At 39.0% G+C, this 15,105-nt stretch overlaps 1 protein-coding gene across 1 annotated transcript in view; it reads right to left on the bottom strand.

Annotated features, from left to right (window-relative positions):
* Window positions 1-10,570, bottom strand: part of gfra1a (gdnf family receptor alpha 1a) — a 49,309-nt gene extending 38,739 nt beyond the window's left edge. Inside the window, exons 1-4 of the mRNA XM_041261222.1 lie at window positions 10,457-10,570; window positions 9,887-10,118; window positions 8,969-9,274; window positions 7,797-7,880 (exon numbers count right to left, since the gene is read on the bottom strand). Coding sequence (XP_041117156.1) covers window positions 7,797-7,880; window positions 8,969-9,274; window positions 9,887-9,926 — 430 coding nt within the window. The 5' untranslated portion in view covers window positions 9,927-10,118; window positions 10,457-10,570. The remainder of the gene's footprint in view (window positions 1-7,796; window positions 7,881-8,968; window positions 9,275-9,886; window positions 10,119-10,456) is intronic.
* Between the last annotated feature and the right edge of the window lie 4,535 nt (window positions 10,571-15,105).

Raw genomic sequence — 15,105 nt, 5'->3', positions numbered from 1 at the left:
AGCTGTATAGACACAGACACGTAGATGTGCCAAACAGGTCCACTTGAATGGTTTTCACATTCATAATACACCTTACAAAACACATTATGGAATTTGAAAATGGGATTTTCTTGAAATTTTGCACACAAGAAACCTGCACTACATTTTTTTTTTTTTTTTTTTTTTTTTTGTATTCCAATGTATTTCAGAACTATTTTTAAAAGTGACCCTGCATTGTGACTTCTATAGGCTGCAAAGCCATACGGTAATTTCAGGCGTAGACCTGGAGTCTCAGGTAACGCAGGGGGTAAAGGGCTTGGTGTTAGAACGTCATACAGTAACTTGTGCAAGTGACACAACACTTGAGCAATGCTGCTCAGCACATGTAACTGTGAGCTATAGGCGTAGATCTGGAGTCTCAGGTAACCCAGGGGGTAAAGGGCTTTGTGTTAAAACCCCAATACTTGACTGGCAGGGAGGTATTTAAAAGGTCATGAACAGCACTGACTGGCTTTTAAGAATGATACCATGTAAGGTTGTGAGTGCCATAGCAACAGCACGGACACAGTGGGTGGGTTAAATAACTGAGCGACTCAGAGCGAGATGAAACCCGCTCTGCAGCTCTGAGCTGCTCAGGGGGGTGGAACAGCATGCTGTTAAGCTCACTTCCTCAGTGCACCCAGTGTGTCACTGTAAGTCAGACATGAAAGATTCATCTCAGGGGCCTAAAAAGAATTGTCAAGGACACTGTATCCCTGTCGGAAATGGGGATTACAACAGGAGTCACTTCCAGTTATGTTGTGTTTCATAAAGCTTTAGGATATCCAGATCAACCAACTTGCTTGATACTGCTGCTACAATGTACTGTTTAACAGTATAATACACATAGTCCCGAGTGCCATAATAGTGGGGTTTCATTTGAATAATTAAACATGTTAAAGCTCAAATGCCTATAGAGGGAGACTTATCCTACTGTACTGCACTGTACTGTGCTGCACTGCTTTGCAATGTACTGTACTGCACTGTACTGTACTGTGCTGCACTGCACTGCACTGTACTGTGCTGAACTGCACTGCACTGCACTGCACTGCACTGTACTGTGCTGCACTGCACTGCACTGTGCTGAACTGCACTGCACTGCAATGTACTGTGCTGCACTGCACTGTACTGTGCTGAACTGCACTGCACTGCACTGTACTGTGCTGCACTGCACTGCACTGTACTGTACTGAACTGCACTGCAATGTACTGTACTGCACTGCACTGTACTGTACTGCTGCACTGCACTGCACTGTACTGTACTGCACTGCACTGTACTGTGCTGAACTGCACTGCACTGCAATGTACTGTACTGCACTGCACTGTACTGTGCTGAACTGCACTGCACTGCAATGTACTGTATGCTGCACCAGGTTGTTTTTTGTTTTTTTTAGTATGTGCTGGTTATACCCACTAATCCTATTTTAGTGACTATCAAAGTTTCATTGATAAGAAGGACCACCGCAGCAACACACACACCTTCTCAGGAGACACCTCACATTCATCTACATTACATTTACTGTGCTTATCACCACGTTAACAGCACAGATTGGTGGATAAAACAGCAGCTCCACAGTGCTTGATGTAGTCTAGCATAACCTGATCCAACACTGTTGGTGCACTTACACTTGGTATTGACTTGTGTCACAGACTGACCGTGGTGAATACTGCGCATTACAGATCACCTCTGTGCTGCGCTTGCTGCATCAGCCAGCATGCTCAAAGCACACATTCATTCCTCATGTGCATCCTGCTTTTTGTGTCTGCGTTATGCTATCATCATTATAATTACACCATATTAAGGCAGTTAACATTTAACTGAAAAGCACAACAAAACACATTAAAGAGATGGTTCAGAAGCATTGCTTTGGGCTGCGGCTGCAGGACTGTTTGAGCCCACAGCTTGAGTAAACAGTGCATGCATGTTTAGAAACAGCCTTCAAAAAACAATGCCAAAAACACAGGGGTATACTATAGGAATTTTGTCTTGGTGAGTATTCAGTTGGTGCACATTATACAAGGAATATAAACCAGGGCTTCCCAGCCATGCTTGCTATACACCTACATGGGCATTTTCTGTTCTGGAAATGTCTGTAGATTATTCTTAACTTTGCAAACTGAAATCTCTGCAGTTTTGCGGCTTCACTCATGAGGTGCACCTGTCTGAATGAACAAACACCTGACACCAGTCACACACAACAGTAATAGAGAAACACTGGTGTGTAAAAAAATAACTGTAAGGCGTAGTGGAAGCAGTAACTGCCAATATATTTCCTTTTATTGCCTGCTTCCTGTAACCCGAACGCTGTTGATAACAGGAATAAATGACTCCCGCAGTTCAGAACCATGTGTGAAACTGAGCAAGATGAAGAAAATCTCTTCTGTTTGTTTTTCACAATAAAAAGATAAAACTGCGACACAAAGTAACTGAATATCCCTGCCGACGTCACGAGCATCACAGAGGATTGAGATGCAGCTGTGAATTTCATTTTTGCAACTAAAAAAACTAAACTGCACTAAACAGCAGTATTTCAACAAACGTGTCACAGTAAGATGTGGGTGAAAAAAACAATATAACAAAAACAAACCTTGAAAAAAAAACTATAGATGGTTTGGGATTTTCTACTTGCAGTAAAAGGCGCCCTGCTATTGCTGACTTGTGTGTCTCAACTTTAAATAGCCAGTGAGAACAAAGCAGTAAGCCATTCAGTGCAGCTGGTTTAACGCTCTACTTGTAACTGTCCACGTCAAAGTTTGTCAGTTCTGTGTCTTTGCTATTCCACCTCCCTGATTGACGCAGACACAGCAGATGATGAAGCTGTCAAAAGATACTCTAAAGGTACTCTTATTCACACACTCAGTATTGAATGCAAACCTGCACAAGAGCCTAATCCCGTAAATTCAACTTTTCTGCAAAGGGATTTGAATCATTGATTAAATTCGGAGATGTCATGGCATGATATCAGTGGCAAGGCGACATTTAGATCTAGCAAAGCTTCTCTCAAGTGCAAGGTGAGGAAGAAGAGATACCAAAAAATGTTAAAAAGTTTGTAACGAAGGCAATTAGGAATGAAAAAAAATATCAACCCTCTGTTCCTCTGACATGGTCTCTGACTCCCTGCTTTCATTCAACATACAAGTTCTGCTTTGAAGAACCATTATCAGCTGCCAGGCCGATCCTGAGGCACAGCCCTTTGCTTCAGAGGTGGAAATTGCATTGAAGGTAGATATTCATCTCCAAGTCCTGTGCTTTTACTTCTTTTCCAATTTCACTTCTATACCCTGGGGGCGATTGGCCAGTGAACCTATTTTTTTCTTTCAGGTGCAATGTGACAGAACAAAAGATTTACTCAAACAAAATCATGGAACAGGTGCTGGAATCTGACATTACACTAAAGTAAAGAGTGACGAGTTGGCAGAGTGCATGCATGCTCAGGACAGAGCTTGCCAGGAGTTGCCTTTTTCATTTAAAAGTTCTTCAATCTAACCAAACTAAAACCTGTACAGCACAAGCATTGGAACCCCTGTTTTTTGTGTTTTTTTTATAATAATTTAGCTGTCTGAATGTACAGTTACTATAGCAGTTCATTACATTCTTAATTCAGCGGCCTGATACTGAAAGGCAGCCTGCTCATCACCAACCTCTTTAACTCACTCCAGCAATGCTGGACTGGGTTCATATTGGACAGTCTGGGCTATGGACCCATCCCACTATGAAAAAAAGCATGTATTGCATGCTCCTAGGGGAAATAGTCTAGAAATCCCTAGAGGATGTCAATACCCACAGCACCTCTGTATACTAAACCATCCGAAGGAAGCCACTTTTACATACAGATCTGTGAAGAGTTCCTTCGTTGATCCTGCGTTATTGTATCATTGACTGTTGGTTCACAAATTGGTTGAAGACACCCTTTTAAATTAGAGATGAAAGAATACGTTTTTATTTCAAAGAGCTTATTAGCAGATGGACTAAAAGGCTTGAAAGCATCTGCAGCAATTTGGAAACATTGTAGCCCTCTCTCTTTGGATTTCCTGTCAAGTCAGAGATCACTAGAGTTCAATGCATTGAGCTGAGAAGAAAGGACTGCAGTGCACTAAATCAATAGTGCTGTTGTACATGTACCTTTAAATCATTGTGTTGTGCATGGTCTCTGTTGATTAGCACTCAGGTAACCCTTCCCCCTGCCCCACTCATTAAAATGATGATGTCTTATAGGCAGATTCACGCATGAAATCCAGGACTCTAACCTTTACAATGAAAATGTGAACCACTAACACAACAAAGTAAGAAAGCAACTCAAATCCATACATAGGAACGGCACTAACATCTTGCACAAAGCGTCACACAGCTTGAAGATTGTGCCCACTCACTTACACCTCAGAAACACACAGAGCCAAACTAATCTTCCTGCAAATACACTTACCAAAAATGAAGCTTATTATCCTCTCAGTAATTTATAAGTCTAAAACAGTGCTGCCCACATTCCCACATACCATATGAGCTGAAATAACACTCAAAGCAACCAAACTACATTGTACGAAACGCTACTTTGTAAACTTATATACATCGGAATGCATTATTTTAGGTGTTTTGGCTTGCTTTGTCACCTGACTTGAATGGTAGGCAACATTTGTGTCCCCATATTTTTTTTGCGCACTCAACTGTAACCCAACAGTAGCTGGAATGACAGACAGTTTACTGAGCAGGGCTCTCTGAAGACATCACACAATGATGAAATGATACAAAGAGCAGATCTCAGACTCATCTTTATTCATGGATTCTCTTCTCAACTGTTTGATGTTTGATGGCTCAGCTCTTTTACTCCTACCCTATCATTTGTACACTTTCAGGAGAGACTGAGCTATCTCTACCAGTCTGCTATTATCTCTACTAGTCTGCTATTACAATATGTGCCACATTTCTCCTCATGCTTCATTTTTCTTGTCTGAGCAGAGAACAGTAAATGACAATGGCTTGATATTAACGAAGTTTTATCAACACACTGAATAACTGCACCGTGCTTTCCTCAGAGACAAGGAATTTAAAAAGCGTAACCCTTTTACACTTTACAGTACAAACCAACAGTAAAACAAATTCACTTCATTGGCCATGAAACCCACTGCAGGTCTCAAGCATTCAATGTGTAGATAAATACTCTGGTTTGGGTTACATTAAGTCTTAGAATACAGATTCCCTTAGGTAGATAATAACAAGCACACCATACGTTTCTGCACCTCTTTATAGCTTGTGATGATTTTATTTTTTTAGCTACAACGTGAAGAAAATGAAGACATATCCTGAGTTCTAGCAAAACGACTTTGCACTGATTTGTTTTCTTTTCTGGATCAGCGATGTATTAAATAGTAAAGGTCACTAGAGGTAGAGTGGAACTTTCTTAATATTAACAGACATGCTGCATCACACCAACACTGGTTCACCCATCCAAATCAATCAGCCACTTCCAATCCCTAACCCTAACCCCTAACCCTAACCCGAAATCATCAAGTGAGTTTGAATGATCAACACTGCATGTTAACACCACCCTAACGCTAGGGGAGGCAACCTTTATACTTCCCTAACCCCTACCCTGAAATCATCAAGTGAGTTTTAATGATCAACACTGCATGTTAACACCACTGAACGCAGGGGAGGCAACCTTTATACTTCCAATTCATTACATAACCCTAACCCTAACCCTAGCCCTAACCCCTAACCCCTAACCCTAACCCTACCCTGAAATCATCAAGTGAGTTTTAATGATCAACACTGCATGTTAACACCATTGAACGCAGGGGAGGCAACCTTTATACTTCCAATTCATTACATAACCCTAACCCTAACCCTAGCCCTAACCCCTAACCCCTAACCCTAACCCTACCCTGAAATCATCAAGTGAGTTTTAATGATCAACACTGCAAGTTAACACCACCGAACTCAGGGAAGGCAACCTTGGTATTTCTAATCCATTCCAACCAGACCCTTCATTATCTAATATACAAACTTCCAGAACCCTTTGCATTGCGAATGTCATAGCATTTGGAAAATGGTACAATTATACGGATATGCTGAAGGTTATACTCATAATATACTGCTTGGTTATTCTGTACGTCGCTTTCCTGTGTCGTTCATTGATATTATTCTAAATCAAATCAATGTGCAATTACCTTGTGGATAGAGAGTGACAGTACACTGCTGAGCCTGTGCATTTAGAAGGCAAAAAAGACTAATGTACAAACTACACTGTATAAATCGTACTGTCAATCACAAGATTATTATCCACCAATAATTTAGACTATAGTCTAACAGATATTTTTCAAGAAGCTCCCTTTTGAATGATCATCATGTGAACAAAGAGCCAAACCACGAGTTCAGAAACTGATATTTTTTTCATATTGTTTTAATATCATCTATGTTTCCGGTTACATACAATTAGATCAGGGTCCCTTCTCCAGTATTACACGGCTGCATGCAATTACCAGAGGAATTACAACACATCCCTGGAGATTGCACAATTACACCGGGCTTCTTGCACTTGCCCTCTGTGTTTTTATTCAATAAGGTGTGAGATATTGAACAGACTCTTCAGATTTACTGAGCCCCTTTCATTGGAACCATGTATACAGCCAGCACTGCTACGAAATGAGATTTTAAAATGTAAACTGACTTCTGCACATTGTATGATTTTAAACACGCTGCACACAAAAAAGGTATGCAAAGCCTCATCCCAGCTTAATGAAATTTGCAAATCCTGCATTTATAAAAAAAGCAAATAGGAATACAGCTACTGTATTTGGATTCCGAGGTCTTCGCTTGCAGAAGAGCAAGACAAACCAAGGCATGAACTGTACTGTGTCTTATACAGTTTTATCTCTGTGCAACTCCTGCAAAAATAAATGAGGTGATAATATTTAGGATGTCTATATGTCTCTCTCTCCCATCCCCCTCCCATAAGTTAAAATTATATTTTAAAAAGTGCATACAGTAGGTATAACACACTGAAGGCATGTTTCTGTTGTATTATATTGGCATTTTCTATACCCAGGCTACTCAAAAAAAAAAAAGTTTAATCTGGTTGAAACTACACTGGTAATTCAGTAAAACACGGTGGCCGCAAAGGGATACATTTACACTGAAGGAGCAATAAACTAAATACGTGAAAGCATCCCTACTCGCCCAGTCATTGGACACAGTCCTTCAGATCCTGCCTAATATAGCTGGCAGTGTAATTAACACGGATCAGATTGAAATCCGGACTCGGTATTTTAAGATTCCAAAGCAGGGAGCTAGATTGCCACCTAGAGGCAGGAACCGTAACATTTTAACAACAACAAAATAGTGTCCTGGACGAAAAAGATCAGCCGAGTCGAGCCAGCGAGGCCGCAGCAAACCGTCTTGAGACAAGTTTGTGTTCACAGGTGTTCTTGTAACTTAAGAAAGTGTGCTTCTTAGTGCGGTGCGCCATAAAGTACATTGTACTGTTAAAATACTTGTGTGAACATATACTTGTACCAATGTCCACAGATCCGGTCAAAATGGTGACAAAAGGTATAAACAACCTCCATTTCGTTTTAAAAGCACCATTTTCAAAAGAAAACCCTGGTGGAAGGTAGGGTTACACTGCCTCTGACGTGCTGTTTTTTCAGAAGACAATTTAACAAGCATCACAGCTCTACTGTAAAGCCACACAGCCCTGCGTGTTGTATCTTTCTCCCATATGATTTTATAGGCTAGGCAACACAAGCGCTCAAAACATCGCAATGTAAATACAGTATTTGTACCTGAAATGATGGGAGCAAGTCGGAATATGTCAGAAAGTCTGTTGTTCACTGCTTCATACGGAGATTCCTCCAGCAAATCATTCCCTAAAATGGAAAAGTTAGACATGTGTTGTGAGTAACTGTTTTCTAACGGGATGTCCTCATTCATTGAGAAATGCGCAAGTACAGCAGCTGTGTTAGAACGCATTAAAAGCTTTCACGGTGTTTTAGTTTCTGGCCTTTTACAGATTAAAAGAAACATACAATAAAACATTATACCAGACTTTAATCTCAACAGAGTCATAGAACAGTACATAAGAAATAAATAAAGGAATACAAAAACTATTGTGATGTCTTTAAATGCAAGGATATCGTTTAAAACTCTGATAACAATAACAGGTTGGAATCATCAATGCATGGTGAATTCTCGACTTATTCAAATGAACTGACAAATACCTTAAAGTGTGGCTCTGAGACAATACACAACAGCAACTGACTGTGAGATGGAATTAAAGACTGGATGGAATCAGTCATATTACACTATGCATCTTTAAAACTGTACCTGAAAATGCTTTCAGCCACATTACACTATGCATCTTTAAAACTGTTTAATTGTATTAAACTTTAACTACAGAAGATAAAGCGCTTTCCCAAAAGTTCACTATTGACTTTTGAAAAAAATAAATAAATAAAAGTACAAATTAAAAGAATGTAGGTGTGCCAGGATGTGTGAGGAAATGGGAAAGCTGAAGTAACTGAGGCGGGACCCTAAATGCTGCTCTTCCCACTAAACGGCCGTGTTATCAGTGGGTGGGTGATTGCGCATTTTGGACAGGCTACGCTAGAATGGATGCATGCTAACCTACTTGCAGTGCTTACCAGCATCCGACTAGCCCTGAGCTGCTCAATAAACCTGCCAAGCCACCAAGGTTGTTTTCACATAATTAATTAGAAGGAATCTGCTTAATGCATATACCTTACATTTCCAATTCAGCCGTGAATTCTGACCTAATCACAGGCACTGTGATGCAAGCTATCGATGATCTTTACACTTCCATGCATCAGCTTTGCTCTGATCTAAAAGTCTTGTTTTCACATTGCACCTCGTGTTTTATAAAAGCGACGCGCATTATTTAGAGAACACTGATGTTAAAATCTTTTTTTTTTTTTTTGGAGCGTTTATAGTACCGTACCCTGTAAACTTTGGTAAATGCTCCAGTATATGCGCAGGCAGTTTTTTTCTTTCTTCATAGCCCTTTTACATCTGCAGTTGAACAAGGGGCTCTGCTTGAGGGCATCCATGGCAATCCTGCACTCGTCCTTCGCCTCCTGTCCAGAATAAGCCATGCTGAAATTGCTTTCTTTGCCCGCCGCGCACTGCCTCAGCGTGCGGTACTTGGTGCTGCAGCTCTGTTCCTTCAGGCACTGCTCGCTCGCTTTAACGCAGTCCAGCCGGTTAGCACCTGACACCACATTCACTTCTGCCGACAAAACTACATCTGTAACAGAAATGAAAACCCTCATTCATTTTGCTGTTCCGCATGGGCCGTTAACAACGTTAAAGTAACTGCTCAAGATAATCCAATGTCGTGTTTTAATTAATAATAACAAGTTTAAGTGTCAAATAGTATGCGTTTCAATTATATATATATATATATATATATATATATATATATATATATATATATATATATATATATATATATAACGTACTGAACTTTATGACCATCGTTTCCCAAATCCCATAAAAACCGCATCAAGCACAATCTAACTACTGCAATCCGATACAAAAATACCACAGCCCTCTATTAATAACACACTGATTACAAAAACACTGTAACATTGCGTTATACTAGTTCATTATACTGTGCCATATACATAAATTCCCAATTCTTCCAAGTACGGAAACATATAAAAAGGGTATCTTGGTATTCTCGTTCAAATCGTATTCTCTGTGCGATGGTTCCTGTAATAAATGCAGTAAACACTTGTCATCGTTATTAATGAGTGTGAACTATCATTCGTGTGTAATATTATTGGAACACGGTTTAATGGTGTGATCATGATGTATTTCTATTACAATTACATTATTTTGAGAAAGCTACACTTACCCAGCAAAGACAACGCGAAGTAGAACCTCGCAAGCATCATTGCGCAGCGCTTCCCTTTTCGTTTCGTTTTCTTTAATAAAGGTGAATTTATTTGAAGTTGTGTCGCTCCCAAAGGGAATTAGAAGTGTGACGATCCAGAACCATCCGAGCAATCCCAGTTCAGATCCATTGAATTTTGAGAAGCAACTGAATCTCCAAAAATAACCCGGCAAGTGCGTTTTCCATTCAAATCCTACCGATATAATCCAGACCAAAAGATCGATCAACAAACAAGCATTACAATCAGAAATAGTGCTTAAATGCTCTAGCTCGTCAGCGACTCTACCAAGAAGTAACACTGCAAGGTAAATAATAAATATATTGTAAGAATCCAGGAGCTCTCCAAACTACAGTGCCTTGCCAGTCAATGCTGGCTTCAGTGTGAACTCGCAGTGATGCATCCACGCAGTTGCACTAACCCCAATGCTGGCTTCAGTCTGAACTCACAATGAACCATCCACGCAACTGCACTAACCCCAATGCTGGCTTCAGTCTGAACTCACAATGAACCATCCACGCAACTGCACTAACCCCAATCAAGCAGCTTCCAATTCGAAACCTTTCCAGGTTTTTAGGCGCGCTGATCAGCCGCTGATATACCAGGCTCAATGTCTCGCTCCCCGTTTATTTTCCGGTTTATCTCACTCGACAGGGCGATATGTGCGCTAGGACCAGTACTTATGTATAGTTTTTTTTTTGTTTTGTTCCCCTAATTTCCGCTGTGTTTCCTGTGCAATCGGAGCCGGCTCCGCCCTTGAAAGCCCCTCAGCTGCGCGCTGCTGTCTCCCATGAGAATGGAGCGATAACGTTTGAAGAATATCCGCTGTGCTATAAATGGATTTCAAAGTTAAGGAATTATTAAAGCAGCTTTTCCCAATGATATATCACTGTGGACTGATACAATGCTACACCCCTTTCCTTACGGTGAGGCTGAGTTTATTATGTGTTGTTATTCCAAACAAAGTTTACAGTTTGAATTCATATTTAAACAAAGTTGATGATTGTTTTAATGACATACTTTTTATATCCCTTTAAAAGATCCAAGCAAGATGTTCGTCATCTCGCAGTTCAAGAAAGCAAGAGGTATTACAACAATTTGGACCTTGCGCAAAAAAAACAAGGAGACGAGATTGATTCTGTTTCCAGTACGAACACTGTGTTCATTTCATTAAAAACGAGAAAATGACTGACCCTTGTTTTACCAATCAGGTAAGATCCTGTCGTAAGGCGTACCAGCAAGTAGCGAGATAAAGGCGATGGGATAACCAGCAGACTGTAGCAATGCGGTCATGCTCGGAAATGATGAATACACTCCGAGCCATGTGGTTTTCCATTTTCAGAGCGCAGATTAAATGTATCGCCACATAATAACCAAGTGCAATATGTAAATATAAAGATATGCGCTGTAAACATATTCCAGGGGAAAAAAACTGTGCGCTATACTGATCGCGTTCCACATGACATCGTATACATCGTAGCATCATTGAATAACACAAGGTATTCTCAGCATTGATTAACACAAGGTATTCTCAGCATTGATTAACAAGATATTCTCAGCATTGATTAATATAAAGTATTCTCACAATGTATTCTCAGCATTGATTAACAAGGTATTCTCAGCATTTATTAATACAAGGTATTCTCAGCATTGATTAACAAGGTATTCTCAGCATTTATTAATACAAGGTATTCTCAGCATTGATTAACAAGATATTCTCAGCATTGATTAATATAAAGTATTCTCACAAGGTATTCTCAGCATTGATTAACAAGGTATTCTCACCATTTATTAATACAAGGTATTCTCAGCATTGATTAACAAGGTATTCTCAGCATTTATTAATACAAGGTATTCTCAGCATTGATTAACAAGATATTATCAGCATTGATTAATATAAAGTATTCTCACAAGGTATTCTCAGCATTGATTAACACAATATATTCTCAGCATTGATTAACAAGATATTCTCAGCATTGATTAATATAAAGTATTCTCAGCATTGATTAACAAGGTATTCTCAGCATTTATTAATATAAAGTATTCTCACAATGTATTCTCAGCATTGATTAACAAGGTATTCTAAGCATTTATTAATACAAGGTATTCTCAGCATTGATTAGCACAAGGTATTCTCAGCATTGATTAACAAGGTATTCTCAGCATTGATTAATATAAGGTATTCTCAGCATTGATTAAAACAATGTATTCTCAGCATTGATTAGCACAAGGTATTGTCAGCATTGATTAACACAAGGTATTCTCAGCATTAACACAAGGTATTCTCAGCATTGATTAACACAAGGTATTCTCAGCATTGATTAACACAAGGTATTCTCAGTATTAATTAACACAAGGTATTCTCAGCATTAATTAACACAAGGTACTCGTGACAATACGTTTGCAGCATTGGAGCTCTTTATTAGAGTAACAGTGCATAGTATAACTTTAAAAGAAGGTAGAATATAAGTTAATGGGCTTATGCTGAGAGTATATAGCATAACAAGACTGCTCATTCCTGCTGTAGCCCTATGATCCGTGGTCAACGAAAATATCTGATCATCGTGGTCCATTCCATTCTTAACTGTGCTAATATCAAATGCATACATTTAGGAAACAGGCTGACTGGTGTTTCTATGTTGTAGCTTATTTTGAAGTTAGTGCTTATGTTAGGACCACCTCGATTACTATACTGGGACAATGTCTGCAGGCTATATCGACTTTATTGTCTGTTATCAGATCAAACATGGCATATGTCACAAAACATGCGACAGATGGTACAAAAATGCAATGTACTCTATAGAATGCAATGCACTCTATAGAATGCAATGTCCTCTATAGAATACAATGTATCTTGAACACAGGTGTACTCTACGGAACACGTGTCAGCACAGGTATCAAGGCATTTTCTATTTTCTATAGCAAACATATTAACCAAGTGCAATATGCAAACGAACAGACTTGTACTTTAAACATATTCCAAGCAAAAACGTGCCCTTCACATAGTGCTAGTTTACAATATATATGATAGGATAACATTTACCTGCAAGGAATGCCATGCATCACAAAATCCAAATAGCTCTACATTTCTGGATAAAATAACCGTAAAATAAAGATTCCCTGACCTCCTCCCTCCAAGAGAGAGAGAGAGAGATTGTTGCCATATGTCAGACTCCAGCCCAGTTCATTTGAGAATTCGATATGAAGATCGAGGTGAAACTGGAAACCACACGATGTTAAAAACAGAGGGAGATTCCTGTTGAGTTACATGCCAATCGTAGTGTCCCAGGAGGACAGTTCTCTTAAGCCAGTTTAGCTGTCCGTTTAATAAAGGCACACTTTACAGCGTTGACCTTTATTTTATAAATAAAGGTTATGACCACACATTTATAACATTCATTATTATTATTATTAATAATAATAATAATAATAATAATAATAATAATAATAATAATAATAATAATAATAATAATAATAATAATAATAATATGTTGCATGCTTTTGTAAAATATACAATGTTACAAAAAATATTACAAAAAATTGTTGTTTCATTTTATTGATATTGCTGCTGTAAATAGCTTCATTCTACACAAAGAGATCTGTGAGCAATTTGGGAAACAGCCAGATACCTAAAAGATGTCCCGGAGAGCTTTGGGTTTTGTACGGGCAGGTGGACCGCATCCCATGCAGACAGCATCACGGGTATCTGCTTATGAAATGCATCACTTGCTAGCTGCAGGGTTAGGTGAGACTGCTTCACAATCCAAGACAACACCAGGGAGACAGAACTGTGCTTATTGCAGAAGAACAGAAGGGAAGAAGATCAGTGTAAAAGCTGTGATGTGCCTCTGTGTATAATTGTTGACAGAAACTATTTTTCTGAATGGCACAATAAATCGGGTTTTTGCCCTTTACAAAACGCATATGTATATATAATCATTTCTTTCTTGTATATAGTTATTTTGTTACTTACGTTCTAAAAGGCACTTTTTTTGGTAAAAATCTGAAAAAAAACTAACAATGTTCGCACACTTGTATTTTGGTTGTTTGTTGTTCTATTGGGCTGAAATTTCGTTATCAATGAAAATCAACCCATAGGAATCGACCAATAGGTAGCTAGTAGCCTCCTAACCACTAAATCTACACCTAACCTAGTATCTACCCTTGAACCTGTATCGCTATTAAACTGGTACTATTATTTAAACACCGCTTCCTTGGCACCCTCTAGCGGCCACTACATCCCACGTCCAGTAAAGTACTTGAACCGCACAAAGTGTTGAGAGGCTACTAGGTACCTATTGGCCCATTCTTGTGGGATGATTTTTCCTTGATAACGTCCCATTGAATCGACTGATTCTAGTCAGATCAGGTGGAAATTTTGTATGCAGCTTCCCAACATACTGAACTTTCATTTCAAATGGTCAGAAATCTCTGTCCTATAAGTTTTCATATTTTAAAACCCAATAAATAGTTATTTTTGTAAATGCGTAGTAGTCCTAGTAGTATTTCTTAGCAGGCACCCCTATCCAGTTACAATTGCTACAAGTTATCACAGTACAAAGTATCGCATTATAAAATATTTATATTCCAGATAACTTGATAATATGAAAGGAAACGTTGTTCTTTTGATTTTACACAACAATCATGTCTCTCGAGGACATAAAAGATATGATTTTTACAGGGGATAATGCAATTCATGCAAAACATTGCTTGGAGAGTAAAGGGTTAAATTCACTACACTTTTTTAATGAAAAGGACGAAATCCATTCCTTCAGGCTAAAGGTAGCCATTAACACGCTTTTTTTATTGACGCTGCATATTTTTGCAGATGGACAACAGCTTGTCTACCTCACTGTGAAGGTATGTCGTATAAATCTGGATTTCATGCAAACCTTTCAATCAGTCTTTACTATTACTTTTGCTAATGAATGTCACAATGATATAGTCCTCACTATATAAACGAGCACTCGTTCACACTTTAATGTGCTTCATGGCACTGGTTCAAAACCATTCTTTCCATTGCAGTAAGGAAATTGAATAATAAATAATGACGTGTCAAATCTTAAAGGGGCAAATGACACATAATTAAAGTTATCGATTGCTGACTGTGCTTACAAACGTCAAACAATACTTTTGCTGGCAGCTCTAATAGCTCACTTAAATGCACTTGAATTGGAGCATA

The sequence above is a fragment of the Polyodon spathula genome, chromosome 10, assembly GCF_017654505.1.
Source record: "Polyodon spathula isolate WHYD16114869_AA chromosome 10, ASM1765450v1, whole genome shotgun sequence".
Classification (NCBI taxonomy): Eukaryota; Metazoa; Chordata; class Actinopteri; order Acipenseriformes; family Polyodontidae; genus Polyodon; species Polyodon spathula.
Note: the sequence above shows the minus strand (reverse complement) of the source record. Positions and strands in the feature narration are given on the sequence as shown.